A 15,368-nucleotide genomic window follows, 5' to 3' on the forward strand; every position below is an offset into this window, starting at 1 on the left:
CCATTCATTTTATCCATTTATTTAATCCTCTTGTCTTTTTTAACCATTCCTTCTCCTAAGGGACTTTCATGACTCTTCTCCCTTTCCTATATTAACCTCATTCTGTTCTTTCTCTTCCCTAAGATTATTATACTGGATTATTCCAAAGATAGCCACATACAGCTGCATGCAGGCCACCTTATATTTTTACAGATCTTCCCTTAATGGTTACATAACACATATTTGCAAATTCAAAAGAATTTTTGGAATTTATGGAATTTAAAAACTTCTGCTCAATTCTCCTTTCTACATGTTCACATACATATCAGCTGTAAGATTTCTCTCCAAAAGTCCAAGATAACATTTTAAAGAAATGAGTATTTTAAATACACAGCCACAAATTCAGGAAGCATTTACCTCCAGAGTGTTCCCCACCATGTGTCTACTGCATAAAGTGTAAGATGACCTAAATTAGGCTTACCCTCGTTAGGGAGGAAGAATCCACCATGTGTTATCCTGACTCTGATACTTAATAACTATTATGTAGTCACTTTCATACTCTGGGCTTTATTTCTCTTGTCTGTCAAACCAAGAGACTACATGAATTATTATTAAAATATCTTCCAGCCCGAAATGAACACTTTTGGAAAGGACAATGGAGCCTGGACAGATGCTTCAACCCTCCAGCTCTCTTGCCAACTGCAGGATTTGGCCTAAGTCCCTTCCTTAGGGCCTGCCTACATGCTTTCTAAAGGTCCTTTCAAGTTCTAAAGATCTGCTTAGAAGATAAAAAGAAAGCACCATTAGAACGAGTGTAGAAAAGGGGAAAAGAAGGTTAAAATATATATGTATAAATTGAAATGCCTAAATTGCCTTAGATGACTATAGACAGAGTGGCTATAACCACTAACCCCTTCTTTAGTTGTAGAAACCAAGACCACCCTTCTAAAAGGCAAAGCAACACAAAAGATTAAGACCAAAGTTATCAAAGTATTTTTTAAAGAATCTGTCATCAGAAGATCCAACTCACTTCCAGTTGATCAATGATGGACAGAAATAACTACACCCAGAGAAGGAACACTGGGAAGCGAATGTAAATTGTTAGCACTACTGTCTATCTACCCAGGTTACTTATACCTTCAGAAGCTAATAATTAATGTGCAACAAGAAAATGGTATTTACACACATATATTGTATCTAGGTTATATTGTAACACATGTAAAATGTATGGGATTTCCTGTCATGGGGGGAGGGAGTGGAGGGAGGGAGGGGATAATTTGGAAAAATGAATAATAAAAAAAAAATAAATTAAAAAAAAAAAAATCTGTCATCCACTGTATATTAATAATGGCCCGTTGGGGATCCAGGATTAACTAACACTTTGGGGCCTAGTTTTGTACATGTGACAAATATGGTGGAAAGCATTTTTTAAGATAGTGCAACATCCCAATCAAAATTTAAGTTAAGGCTTAGCGTTTCAATTTTTGAGTCAGGAAGGGGAGTAGAGGCATTAAAAATTGCCCAAATCTACTTTTTCAAGCCTGAAACAACCTTAGGAACAAACTGGTGAAATAAACAGTATATTTGTCATTTAAAATCATATATATATATATATGGGGGGGGGGTGTATATGTGTGTGTGTATATATATACACACACATATACACATGATATATATATACACACACATACACATATACACATGTATACACATACATACATATATATGTGAGTATTGATGTGGGGGGGTATATATAGATATATGATTGGGGGTGGGGAGGTGTATACCCTAAGCATATAAAGTACTTTGCTGCTGAAGTAGAAGAGTCAGGTCAAACTACAAGGCATCAAAACTAGATCATTTATGGGCAGGTTATAAGATACTAACATTGCAATTGTATTAATTCATCAGGATCACACAGAAAAAGTACATTACAGATTATTAATTTGAAGATATAATTGAAATGCATCTTTTATCTTTAAGGAACCTTGATTACATATATGTTAATATCCATGCACAAAACAGATCTATTTACAAATAGATCAGCCCACTTTCTCTGGCATAGAGAACAGTATATATCCTGGGCTTCAAGATAAAATCTAATGGAAAAATCAGAATCAGTTTTTTAATTGATTTAATCATTTTCAAGCTCATTTATGAATTTACTCTCCTCCCCCCCCCCATTTAATTTCATTACTTAAGCCTTGAATCAGTTATATAGATGGCCAATCCATTTAGAAATAGTCTGCTTTCTTCAGTTTGAATAATTTTCTTCAGAATCGAAAATAATACTTGCAGCATATAGAACATAATATTGAATATATTGCTCTAAAGGACATAATACCATATTAAAGATCTAGATGGGATCTGGGAGGCCATCTAGTCCAACTAGATAAATCTGCAGATTGACTGCTGGGCTTGAAATTTGACCCCAGCCACTTACTGGTTATGTGATCCTAGGCAAGTCACTCAATCTGTCTTAGTTTTATCAAATGTAAAATGGGGATAATTACACCTACCTCTTGGGGTATCATGAGGATCAAATGAGATATTTGTAAAACACTTAAACACCCACTTTGTAATCCTACAATATTTATGATTCTTTACACACATTTTGTACTTAATTAAATCCTGAATTTTATTTGCAAATTGTTTCACATTTGTTCCTCTACTAAACTCTTATTATGATGCCTCATCAGAGCATTGTAACCACTCTGTTCTCAAAAGCTATAGGATACAAATTATAGTAGACTAAACAAACTTGGAAAAGCTCCAAGTCTAGGCCATGGATGAGCTCTATATTTCATGTAGGGACCAGCAAAGAATAAGTTTTGAAGAGTTAAATCATTATTTTAGTTACATGGATACAAATTTGTTTTCTTTTTTTCCTTTTTTTTTTTAAATTCTTACCATGGCAACTCTCAAACTACCAATACCCACAATAATGAAATTATAAATGAGATCCTGAATAATGGGTGCATTAGACAAAAAGAAACTGAAGAATTTATCCCTGAAAAAGGCAGGAAAGAAGACTTGGAGAGATTAGTTTAGTTCCTTGGTCCCACCCTCTGGGGAGGTCATCTAGTCTGAAATCCAAATTATAGCAAACCTGAGGCCCACCCTCAGTAAGGGTCTTGAACAGCCTCACCTTGCCATGCCCTGTCCAAAATACAAGTTAATTATTAAAACTTTCTTTCTATGCTCTCCCAACTATTTCATATTTACCATTCTGATGTTGTATCCTTCATTTTATCTGTAATCTATTCCCTAAATAAATCTACCTTTTGCCAAAAAGAATTGCCATTGTAAATTCTTCACATGACTGAACCCCAACTTTTGCCGTCTACTATCATCTGGTGTCTATATTTACATTATATTTATTCATCTTGTATCTCCTGCTAGGTCATAAGCTAGGTCATGAGCCAAAACTTATACTTTTATTTTATTCCCCTTTAATACCCACAGCATCCAATTGCATATATTATTTAGTTAATACAGAGTCGCAAAAAAAGAAATTAATCATTTTTTTATTAAAAAGAAATGTATTAAACCTCCAAGAAAGAAAAAAGGAGAAGGAAACTGAAAGAACAGAATGGGTCTTGATCAGTCCTCGGAGCCCCATGCTGCATAACAAAGATTTTGGACTGCGGCCTGGTTTTCTCATCTGCAAAATAAGGGTGCTGAACTAGATTACTTCTGAGGTCCCTTTCAGATATAAATCTATGATCCTATATGGCCAACAAATCAGATTAATAGGTATATATATATACATATACATATATATATATAATGTTCTCAACCAAACACTCCTCCTCATCTCAAATTATTAAAAGTTAAAAAAAAAAAAAAAAAAAAAAGCCCTCAACTTCAGTGTTTTCAGCTTCAGAAAAAGTGATTAATGTGTGGTTTTCTTAGTCCATCTGTGTGAGCCCCTAATTTGTTTATAATGGCAGAAATTACACATTCCATGAGGTCAGCATAGCTTTGAAAATAGTTCTGAATGTCATCTTGGGGGATAGTTGCCCTCTGGTATCCTGCTTTGGTAAAGATATCTGAAATTCTGTCCAATTAGTATTTAAATACAAACAGAAAAAAAAACTGTGATTATATAGAGAGATTTTTAAAAAATGCAAATTAGAGAGAAATAAATTGAAATTTTAAGTTGAAAAAATTTAGGTCTTTAATAAAATAATCACAGCTAAAATTGCAGCTTAAGCTCTTTCTTTTTAGAAAGTTCACCACAAATTCTTAACAAATCTTTTAAAATTGTAGCTTAAAATAAAATAAAATAAAATAAAATTGTAGCTAAGAATTTTATCTTAGCCCTCACTCATGTTTTACTGTTACTAGGTACGCTTGCAGTAATTTAACAATATCAGAATTATGTAACAAATTCAGAGATGACACAAATAGGAATTCTTGATCTTAGCAAAAAACAAAATGAACTAAACTATGAAATAATATTTCTAAGTATCATTAAAGCATATTACAAAGGATCGGCAAGGCCCTACTTAGGAATGAAACTTACTATACATAAAGATCCCTCCTCCCCAAAACATTACTCTCTGGTTCTCTGCCTACACTCTTTTTTCTTTCTCCATTCCTTCCACGAGAATAGTGGGGTGACAGCTCTGCTACCATTTCTCACTTTCTTCCTTTCTTACCCCAACTATCATTGTCAACCTCAGGGAAGGGAAAGGGAAGAAGCAGTTAAAGCAAACCATCATCTCTTCAGCCTTTTCTGTCACAGTGAAGAAAAAAGGGTTAAGAGGGAAAAAATCTACCACAAATACCACTTCTTCCTTGCCCCATCCCTGACCCAAGGACCCCCAGATCCCACTACCCCTCTTTATTATGAAAGCCTTATGAAAGCCTTAGATGTAAACTCTATCATAGATAGTTAAGTTCTGAACTATTCTCCATGATTTACTGCATGAAAAGCATCCTGTGGGGTAACTAGCTAAGGGATCAAAAATCTATATTTGAGTGCCTGGTATCTATTTTGTACATGAAACTCTGCTACAGTCTAAAGGAGATCAAAGTAGTGTGAGGGAAGGAAGATTGGAAAGTCCATCTGTGGTATCTCCTTTCCCCCCCAAGACCTTACAATCTAATTGAGACAATAAGACAGGTCTGTAAAATGTTAAATTTAAATAAACACTGAATCAGAACAATGTCCCAAAGGACACTTAATGTCAAATGACCATATAAACAAATGTTACAAGGAATGGTTTTTTTAAATTGTGATACATAAATATAAGTATTGATACATAGTAAAAAAAAAAAAATTAGAATCAGAATCACAATATATTATTTTCACCTTTTTTGTTGCTGTTTGCTTGCTTGCTTTTTTTCTCTCATTTTTTCCCCTTTTTGATCTGATTTTTCTTGTGCAGCATGATAAATGTGGAAATGTTTAGAAAAATACACGTTTAATTAACCAATATTGGAGTCCTTGTTATCTGGAGGAGGTCTGTAAGGAGAGAGGGAGAAAAATTTCCAATACAGGGTCTTGCAAGGATGATATTGAAAACTATCTGCACATATTTTGAAAATAAAAGGCTATTATTAAAAAAAAACTTTTTATAGAATCAGGAAAACAACATACACAATAAATGCAATGACATAAGTAGAACAAATATTAAAAACAAAACTGAATGTTTTCTAATTAACATGACCAGTCTTGGCATCAGAAAAGAGATGAGACTGTGGATGTGGAATGATGCTTCTGTCAGATGTAGAGATTTTATTGGTTGATTTTACTGAATTGCTTTTCTTTGTTAATCTTTGTTCTAAGAGAAAACTCACTGGCAGAAGTAAGTGTGACATAAGAACAAAAGACACCAATAAAACTTTGGGGGGAAGGGGCAAAGTTTTATTCTGGAGTGTCAGTTATTCAGAAATGTCTGTCTGTCTGTCTGTCTGTCTCTCTCTCTTTCTCTCTCTCTCTCTGTCTCTCTCTCTGTCTTTCTGTGTGTGTGTGTGTGTGTCTCTCTCTCTCTCATTCCATTTTTATGAGCTCTCCAGGGCTATGCATATAAGAGATACTCAGTAAAAATTTGTGAATATAAATAGTAGTTCTAATCTCCCATGTTGGAAATCTTGGAATCTGCCATATTTCTTTGGGTTTCTTTATGTCCCATATAGGAAGCAGCATGGCATTCATAAAAAGAGCACTGGATTAGAATTGTTAACCCTTAATTCTGGTTCTGGATCTTCCACAAGTCTAACTATAGAGTAATTAGATATGTCATTAAGCCCTCATTGGGCCTCTGTGTTCTCCAATTATTATAAATGTGGAAATGTTTAGAAAAATACACATGTTTAATTAACCAATATGGATTCCTTGTTATCTGTTATTCTTCTCTGTCATTGACCTATTGTTGTCCCTCCTACTCCAAGCTCATTCTGCTTTAGCTATGTTAAATGTCTTTCTTTGCCTTTCTCTATTCTAGACAGATGGGGTAGTACAATGAATAGATTGTGAGACCTGAGAATTAGGAAGACCTGAGTTTGAATCCTGTCTTAGATACTTACCTAAATGGCTGTCCCTAGACAAATCACTTAACTCCCCTACCTTGTCTTTTTCATCTGTATAGTAATGATAAAATAGCATTTACCTCATAAGATTGTTGTCAGGATCAAATAAGATCACACATGTTAAAGTGCTTTCTAAACTTTAAAGTGCTGTATAAATGCTAGTTATAATTATTATCCAAATATTATTCATTAATCAAAGCCTAATTCAAATTATTCCTTCTTTACAAAACCTTCTCTACCTTTTTTTAGCTCATACTGTTATATCCTGTTTTTTCAAATTCTCCCAGGATATAATATCTCGTGGTATGTATTAGTTTCATCAACCCCAACTAGATAATAAGCCCCATTAGGATTCAGACCAGTACTAGTCAGCTGATAAAGACAAGTAATAATTGAACATCTTTTCTGTTCCATAGCAGGCCTGGCCGAGTGGGACCCAACAAATTCTGCTTCCCCCAGCCTGGCAGCAGTTGACTGGAGTGGCCACACATACCTCAGTGCAGCATGCAACTGTAATTCCTGAGACTATGGCAGGGACCCAGCAGTTGGCAGACTGGAGGTAAGGAGGCAATTCTGAATGTTAAGAATTAAGGATATTAAGGGGGTATTTGTCTAAAGAGTTATTAAGCTCTTCCCTGCCTGAATTCACTATTTGCAAAGAGACTTGTTAGGCAGAAGCACAAAATACTGCATGATCAGATGGATTTTTTTTTTTTGTCAGCCTACTATAACATTCATTTTAGTGCCATCCTTCAAAATAGTCACCTTGTCAAACTGTATACTTAATCTAGTTCCATTTTTGGAATTCCCCTTTAGAAATTGTTTTCAAAGCCAACTTAATACCTAACAAGTCCCTTTGCTTTATGGTCACACCTCTTTTTTTTTTTTGCAAGGGGGGGGGAACCAAAAATAGGAGAGCCAGCATCTATCTTACTCATGTTTTATAAATGATTGTTTACTGTGAAAAGACAAAGATTTGACCCATTAAAAGTAATTCCAAAAGAGGAATTCCAAAATCATTTTTGAACCATTGCACATCATTAGACAACACACACACACACACACACACACACACACACACATTTTGCCTGCCAGGTCCTTCTGGAATGTTTAATGTGTTAAGTCTCATTATAGTCATGCCTTTACAATTAAGCCACATTTACTACATTCCAACCACATTAGATCTGATAATACATAATTCCCCTAATCCAAGAACAGTTTCTAATTTGGTATTTCATTGACTTTAAGAATACTGAGCCAATTATTTCTAACTCCCTTCACCTTCTCTTCCCTGCCCATTTTAGTCTTTTTTCTCCCTCCTTCCTTCAAAGCATGTTCTCCAAACTTTACCAGGATTACATTGCTTCTTAGCAGCCTTCTTCCTTGTACAGCTGATTTTGTTCCCACCCCACAGAAAGCCACATACTAGATAGCTGGAGAGATCTTTGCATTGTTTGAGAAGTGGAAAGTATGATCTCTAAAGTCTATTCCAGCTCTAAAATTATTTATTTATTTTATCTAAGGGTTTGTTTTTTTTTGTTTGTTTGTTTTTTACAAAATATATGTATGTAATTTTTCAACATTGACCCTTGCAAAACTTTCTGTTCCAATTTTACCCTCCTTCCTCCCCACCTCCTCTCCTAGATAGCAGGTAGTCTAATACATGTTAAATATATTAAAATATGTGTTAAATCCAATATGCACATGCATACTTATAGTTATCTTGCTGCACAAAAAAAATCGGACTAAGAAGGAAAAAAAAACCTGAGAAAGAAAACAGAATCCAAAATACATCAACAAAAAGTAAAAATGCTATGTTGTGGTCCACACGCAGCTCTCACAGTTCTCTCTCTGGGTGTTTATGGCTCTCTTCATCACTGAACAACTGGAACTGGTTTGAATCATCTCATTGTTGAAGAAAGCCACATCCATCAGAATTGATCATCACATAGTCTTCTTGTTGCCATATATAATGATCTCCTGGTTCTGCTTGTTTCACTTAGCATCAGATCATATAAGTCTCTTTAAGCCTACTGAAATAATTTTTTCAAGCCTATCTGAAATCATTCTGCTGGTGGTTTCTTACAGAGCAGTAATATTCCATAACATTCATATACCATAATTTATTCAACCATTTTCCAACTGATGAGCATCAACTCAGTTTCCGGTTTCTGGCCACTACAAAAAGGGCTGCCACAAATATTTTTGCACATACAGGTCCCTTTCCCCTCTTTAAGACCTCTTTGGGATATAAGCCCAGTAGAAACACTGCTGGGTCAAAGGATATGCACAGTTTGATAACTTTTTGCCAGCTCTAAAATTTTATGATTCTTACCTCAGAGAGAGTTCATTCTTTTGTTTTATATATTAAAGTCTCTTCCTAGTCTCTCCATAACTACTGAGCCAACTAGAAGGCCAAAAAGTAAACCATTCTCCATTCCTTGTATCCTTTCTCAAGTTTCTCTCCCCATTTCCCTTCCTCCCAACCTCTAACATCTTCCTAGAGCCCCTCTTCTATCTCAAGTCAAATGCAAATAATTAGAGAAAAAAAGGATAAGTACATCTATTCCCTGAAAAGCCATTGTCAAATTCTCCTCTTGATATTACTCATGTCAAGGCACACAGGTACTTTTTACTCTAATCTCATTCACCTCATGCCAATTCCCAGAGAAAGAATGTGTATTATTAAATGTGTATTAACATAATAATATACACAGCTTCATAAGAAATATAAATGCAGTTACACATGCTCACTGCAGGCCAGCCCCAGACAGATTTTTAAAACAGCTAAAGTTTTATCTGTTCTCACATTAGGCTCCCAATGCTCACATTCCTAAATTCCTGATAGTGGATGTCAGTAGTTCATTATCTGTGAGACACATGAACGAACTGAGAGAAAGAGTTCCTAAGTAGTCAATAATCAACTTATTAGACTGCCTAATAATCAACAAATTGATGATCAGTGATTTTTCTCAATTACCAAAAATATTTTTTTGAAAGAGAATGTCCCTGACAGGAGAAATCAACCTGGACTGGTCAGCAATTGAGGGCTGGGGAAGGATCTAAATCTTCAGCTCCTCTGCTGAAAATGGGGCTCGATCCTGTTTTCCACCAGTTTTGGCAATGTGGCCAGAGGAATCCATCTCCAAAAAGACCTCTTAGGTTCGGTTTTCTCCTTCATTTACTGGGTCACCCTAAATAGCCATGGAGGCATCCAAAAATGTGGGCTTAATGCTTTGGGCTGAAATTTCACTTAGAATAGATTCCATTTACACTCTGAAAAGAAATTCTAGCTGGGAGACAGAAGAACATGTTCACTGGGCAATCTCCATTTATCAGCTGTGCCACTTTGAGACTGGCTGACTAATCTACAGGGTATAGTTCCTGAATAAAAAAAAATTAAAAATCTGGATCCAAATGACAAATAGGTTTTTAATATAATAGAATAACTATTTCTCTCATCTAGTATAAGAACCTCATATCCTATCTCCTGAACACATTTGTATATTCTGAAGGCGTTCTTCAGTAGGCTAATGTTTAATCTATTTTTTTTCCCTTGTGGCAATTGGGGTTAAGTGATTTATCCAGGATCACACAGTAGGAAGTGTTAAGTGTCTGAGGAAGCCAAATCTGAACTCAGGTCTTCCTGACTTCAGGGCTGATGCTTTAGTCACTGCACCACCTAGCTGTCCCATCAACTCAACTATGATTAGTGTGAAGCAAAATAAATCTGGCTCACCTGGTTTTTTTACAGCCCCAACCCAGCATGATAAGCTTTACAGCCACGGTCTAAGTCCTGAACAAAGAAATTCAACTACCGCAATTCACCTCTCCCAACTTTTCTATGTTGCCTCTAGTAGCTCTAGAGAGGGAGAAAGGTCAGTCCCTTCTTGATGTTATTGGAAATCCCTGCTACTTTATTGTTCCCATAATTCAGTTACCCTGTTTCCACAACTATAACTCTGGATTAAATTAGTTACGTTACTACTATTAAGTATTTGATGAGGGTAATTGTAGCTGTCAGAGAAGTAATAAAGTAGAAAGCAAAACTAAAAATACTTTGGTTTTGTGAAAGCCATCTTACTTGCACGGACTCCTTAGCATTTAATGCCTTTCACTCACAGCTTCCAGCCTCTACATATTAGTCAGGCACAATGCAGGAAGCCCCAAGATTTGGTCCTGACTGGGCTTTTGAGACAGACTTGACTCTCTCCCATCCATGCCCTGGGCAAATCCCTTAAATTCTCTGTTAGTTTCTTTTGCATCATGAAGGAAGAAATAAATGTTCTCTAATCTCACTTCCAACTCTAAATCTACTCTTAAGAGTCCATGAAAGGTTAAACTTAAGAGAGTTTTAACTGGTAATTAATATAAAATGTTTAAAAAAATCCCAAAACCTTGTTTACTTTTTTAATTGTCTATGAATTTCAAAGTAACAGAATAATGGCTAATAAGCTTAATGTTTTTATTATACTTTAACATGTTTAACATGAAAAAAGTGTATCTTAAATACAATATATGTGTACATATTATACAGTTTTCTTGTTGCACAAGAAAAATCGGATTTAGAAAGAAGGTAAAAATAACCTGGGAAGAAAAACAAAAATGTAAGCAATGGCTAATAAGCTTTATCATGTTTGTGATGTACCTATATCAAGGAAAAGGAAAACCCTTAAGTTTCAAGTGAAAAGCAAAATAAAGTAAAACCACCAACCCTACAAAGCTTTTGAAAGCATCTAAATCTTCTCAATATCTCCCTAAATATCTGTCTACTCATCTTCCAGCCAATCAAACCTTATTTTCAAACACCAACTTTCACAATAAATAAAAACTACTATAAATCACTCATTTTATAACGTAATTACTAGTACTGAAAACATGTTCTATTTTTAACCTACAAATATGTGGCATGTTTAGATATTTTACATTAAAAAAAAAAAAAAGAGGTTGACGTGGCTAGACTAGGAATCCATCCACTCCTTTGTCAAACAGCTGGCTTTTAAAAAATGTTGGGACATAATTAATTTGTAGGCTAGTGATTGATTAATTTCAATTTAAGTTAATTTACCAAATTGTGATCATGGGTATTTTATTTTTAATTTTTTAAAAAAAATTTGGCGAAAAAGTTTATTGGGTTGTGTCCTTTGGGCATACCACTATATTAACTAGTCATATAGAAAAATAAATGACTTCCCGAAGTTTACTATCTCCAGTTTTCATAGTTTATTGTTCAGGAACGAAAAACACAAATTTAGAAGTAACCTTCATCTTCACCTCAACTCACTTAATTCGCCAGAGCCCTGACACGTTAGGACCGCCCTGGTAGCAAAACATAGTCCTCTTTCTCCTTAGAAACAAAACTTCTCCCTCCTCTTTCACACAATTAACTCCATCGGGCTGCCGCGCCCTCCTCCGAGCGGCAGTTCCGTCGAACGAGGGGACAACCTTTTCCGTCTTTCGTTCCTTTAAATGTTTATTAAACGCCTCCTACCCGCCAGGAACGGTGCGGAGCGCTGGGGACACCACGCCAAAAAGCCCACAAGGCCCGTCCTGCCTTCCAGGAGCTCGCAAGCCTTGGAGAGGGCAACTTGCCCACACGGCAAAGAGCTCAAAGGGGGGGCTCCGCAGCTGAGACACGCGAGGACGGCTCGCTGTAGAAGGAGGGTTTAGTCTGGCACTGACGGGACTCCAGAACGGTCTGACTTTGGAGCAGAAGAGGGAGGCCGGGGTCCGGGACAAAGGGCGCCGGGGCCCCGAGGAGGCTGCGCTGGGAGCAATCTGTAGTTAATCCCGCAAGCTTTAGAAAGCCCCTAGAGTTAAGCGAGTGGTGGAAGGATGAGGTCCCGTCGTGAGGGGAGAAAGCTGGGCCAGGGAGCCGCCAGCGGACGGGTAGGGAGCCTGGGAAGCCTCCTGCTAGGCGGTGCCTGGCGCCCGGGTAACCTACCTGGCTCCTTGCAGCAAGAGCTGGGGCAGCGCCACTCCTCCGGGCCGCGCTCTCCCAGCTGTCTGCTCGTGGGCTTGGAGCGGACGCCATCTCCATCTATTACCTTCGAGTAGTTTATTAGAAAACTGCCTAGAAGACGCTGTGGCAACTAGACCCAAGCAGGGCACTTTTAACAATGGAAAATATAAAGTGGGGCTGCTTTCTCTCTGCTCCCTTAGGAACACGCACGCTCACGGAAGCCACTACAACCCCATCATGCAGCAGCCCGCGCTTTTGACTGGCCACGTGACCCTCCCGGCGGCCCAGCCCTTGAATGTGGGCGTGGCCCACGTGATGAGGCAGCAGCCCACCAGCACGACGACCTCGCGGAAGAATAAGCAGCACCAGACGGCCGCCAGGTGCGTGTGAAGGTGGGAGGGGGTAGCGGAGTTCTCCGCCTCCATCTGAGGCGCTGAGCGAGGCCATGTGGGCGATTGTCCGTAGCGCGCGACGCGGCCCACGCGAGCCTGGTAAATGCGAGTGGCCTCCCTCGGGAGGATCCCGCGCGGGGGGTCAGAACGCTTTCGAGATCCCGCACCAACCAATGTCCATCTTTGCTTGGAAACGTCTAGGGAGGGAGCTTCCACCGTCTCTGCAGCCAGCCTAATCCAATTTTCTCTTTGGGAGCAGTAGCAATAGCCACAATTTTGATTGCCTTTTTTGTTGTTCGGTAGTGTTCGACCTGGGAAAACATTTTATGGGTTATCCATTTTGCATTTCAAAATACCAAACCAAATCAGAAACCTATCTGGCTATTGTGGATAAAGCGAGGATTTTCGGTGACTGGCCAGGACCTTCCTGCCTATTTCACGCCCTCGGACTGCCGTCCAGCCCCAGTTAGCTACTCTACTAATGCCGTTTGCCTCTACGTCATTTTCATCCATTATTCCTAATTCTGCTTTCAGGGGTAAAAGTCAGCTTTCTTCCTGACAAATCTAAGCCGTTTTCCACATAATATTTCTTAATTAATATTTTAATTAATTAGTTTGATAATAAATAATTTAATAATAATTAATTAATGATTCAATTCATTAATTTTTCATAATATTTGAAGACAAGTTATCAGATTCCTTCTCCCCCACTAAGTTTTCCGCTAAATATTGCTAGTATTTTGAATTTGCAGGTGTAACTCTCTGGAAAGAACTGCTTGGGGAGGGCAAAATCAAAAAACCTATTCCTTGCCCTCAGAGTTTTCCTATCTTTTGAGAATAAGTCATTACACAATACTTTGTGAAGGAAGAGGAAAAACAGCATTAATAACTAGGGAGATCAGGAAAATACTTCCAAATGAAATAATACAGAAGCGGAGTCTTGAGTAGTCTTGGAATTCTAAGAGGCTGGGGGAAGGAGGAAATGGGCACGCACTCCAGGTATAGACATGTACAAAAGCATGGAAAAGGAAGATGGAATGCCAAGTTGGGGAACAACAAGTATGACAGTTTGGGTAAAACAAGAAATTTCTCATTGTGATGGGAAATAGACCTGGAAAGGAAGATTAGAGCCAGATTGTGAAGAGCTTTAAGTGCCGAGCTGTGGAGTTTACTTTTTCCCCCCAAACTGTTGTCTAGACATAACTATAATATCTTGTACTTATGAGGTTGATTTTTTTAAATCGAGTGTAAGAATGTTTCAACAAATCTGTCCCTTTTATATTAGATTTGAATGCTTGTTCCTAGACTAACAGGATCTTTTAATTGATTTCTTCAATATTCAAGCCTTTATTTTTCTCCCACTCTGCCCCATTCTACCCCCTAAAAAGCAAAACAACTCTTGATAAATATACATGGTCAAACAAAACATTTTCACATTAGCCACATCTATAAAATGGGTGTCCCATCTTCATATTTAGTCCAGCATCTTTCTGTCAGGAAGCCAGCAGCATTCTCCATCATTGGTCCTTTCTAGTCATGGTTGAATATTGCATTGATCTTAATCTTAAGTATTCTTAAGTATTTCCAAATTATTCATTTTCATAATGTTGGTATTATAGTATAATTGTTCTTCTAGATCATCTCTCTTCCTTCTGCAACTTTTCATACAAGTATTCCCAGATTTTTTGTGGAAATCATCTTTTTTATTACTTTTTAAAGCTAAATAGCATTCAATTACATTGGTATGTCATTATCTGCCCAGCCATTCCTCAGTTGATGAGCATTCCTTTTGTTTCTTTGACACCATAAAAAGAGCTCTATCAAAATATTTTTGAATCCTTATTTCCAATTTTGTTTCATGTGAAAATTTGATATGCATGCGTCTACCTACACCTTTATCCAAGTCATTGATAAAAATGTTGAAAGTATAACAGTAAGGGCAAATCCCTACTACTCTCCCTTAGGATCCTCCTTCCAAGTTAATATTAAACCATTAGTCACTACTTTTTGGGTCCTGGAATTTAACCAGATCTGACTCTACCAACCTGATTGCCATCAAATCATACCTCTCTTCTTCTCTATAAGGATTATATTAAAGAGATTTTTTTTCAAATGCAGCCCTAAAACCTAAGTAAATTTACAGGATTCCTTTGATTACTATGAGGAATCCCAAAAGAAAAAGAAATAAGCTTAGTGTGAGAAGACCTGTTCTTGATGAAGGCATACTCACTCTTAATGATATCACTTCCACTTCAACTCTTTTAACTAGTTTTGTTCTCTCCTAATCCAAAGATCATTCTCTTTGACAGAGAAAGCAGAAATAGAATGAGTTGAGTAATAATAATGGCATGTCTAGTTTTTAAGGTTTACAAAATGCTTTACGTTTAAAATCCAATTTGACAATTACCCAATAAAGCAGTTCTCCTTTTGTCTTCCATCACCATTGACTTTCTACCCTGAACAACAGTTCTCTCCTTTCTTTCATCCTATTTTCT

At 37.1% G+C, this 15,368-nt stretch overlaps 1 protein-coding gene across 1 annotated transcript in view; it reads left to right on the plus strand.

Moving 5' to 3' along the window:
* The window catches only part of HIPK2 (homeodomain interacting protein kinase 2), a 258,705-nt gene that overhangs the window by 187,642 nt on the left and 55,695 nt on the right, over positions 1-15,368 (plus strand). Inside the window, 2 exon segments of the mRNA XM_074267771.1 lie at positions 6,936-7,078; positions 12,682-12,861. Coding sequence (XP_074123872.1) covers positions 6,936-7,078; positions 12,682-12,861 — 323 coding nt within the window.

This window comes from Sminthopsis crassicaudata, chromosome 5 (genome assembly GCF_048593235.1).
Source record: "Sminthopsis crassicaudata isolate SCR6 chromosome 5, ASM4859323v1, whole genome shotgun sequence".
Taxonomy (NCBI): Eukaryota; Metazoa; Chordata; class Mammalia; order Dasyuromorphia; family Dasyuridae; genus Sminthopsis; species Sminthopsis crassicaudata.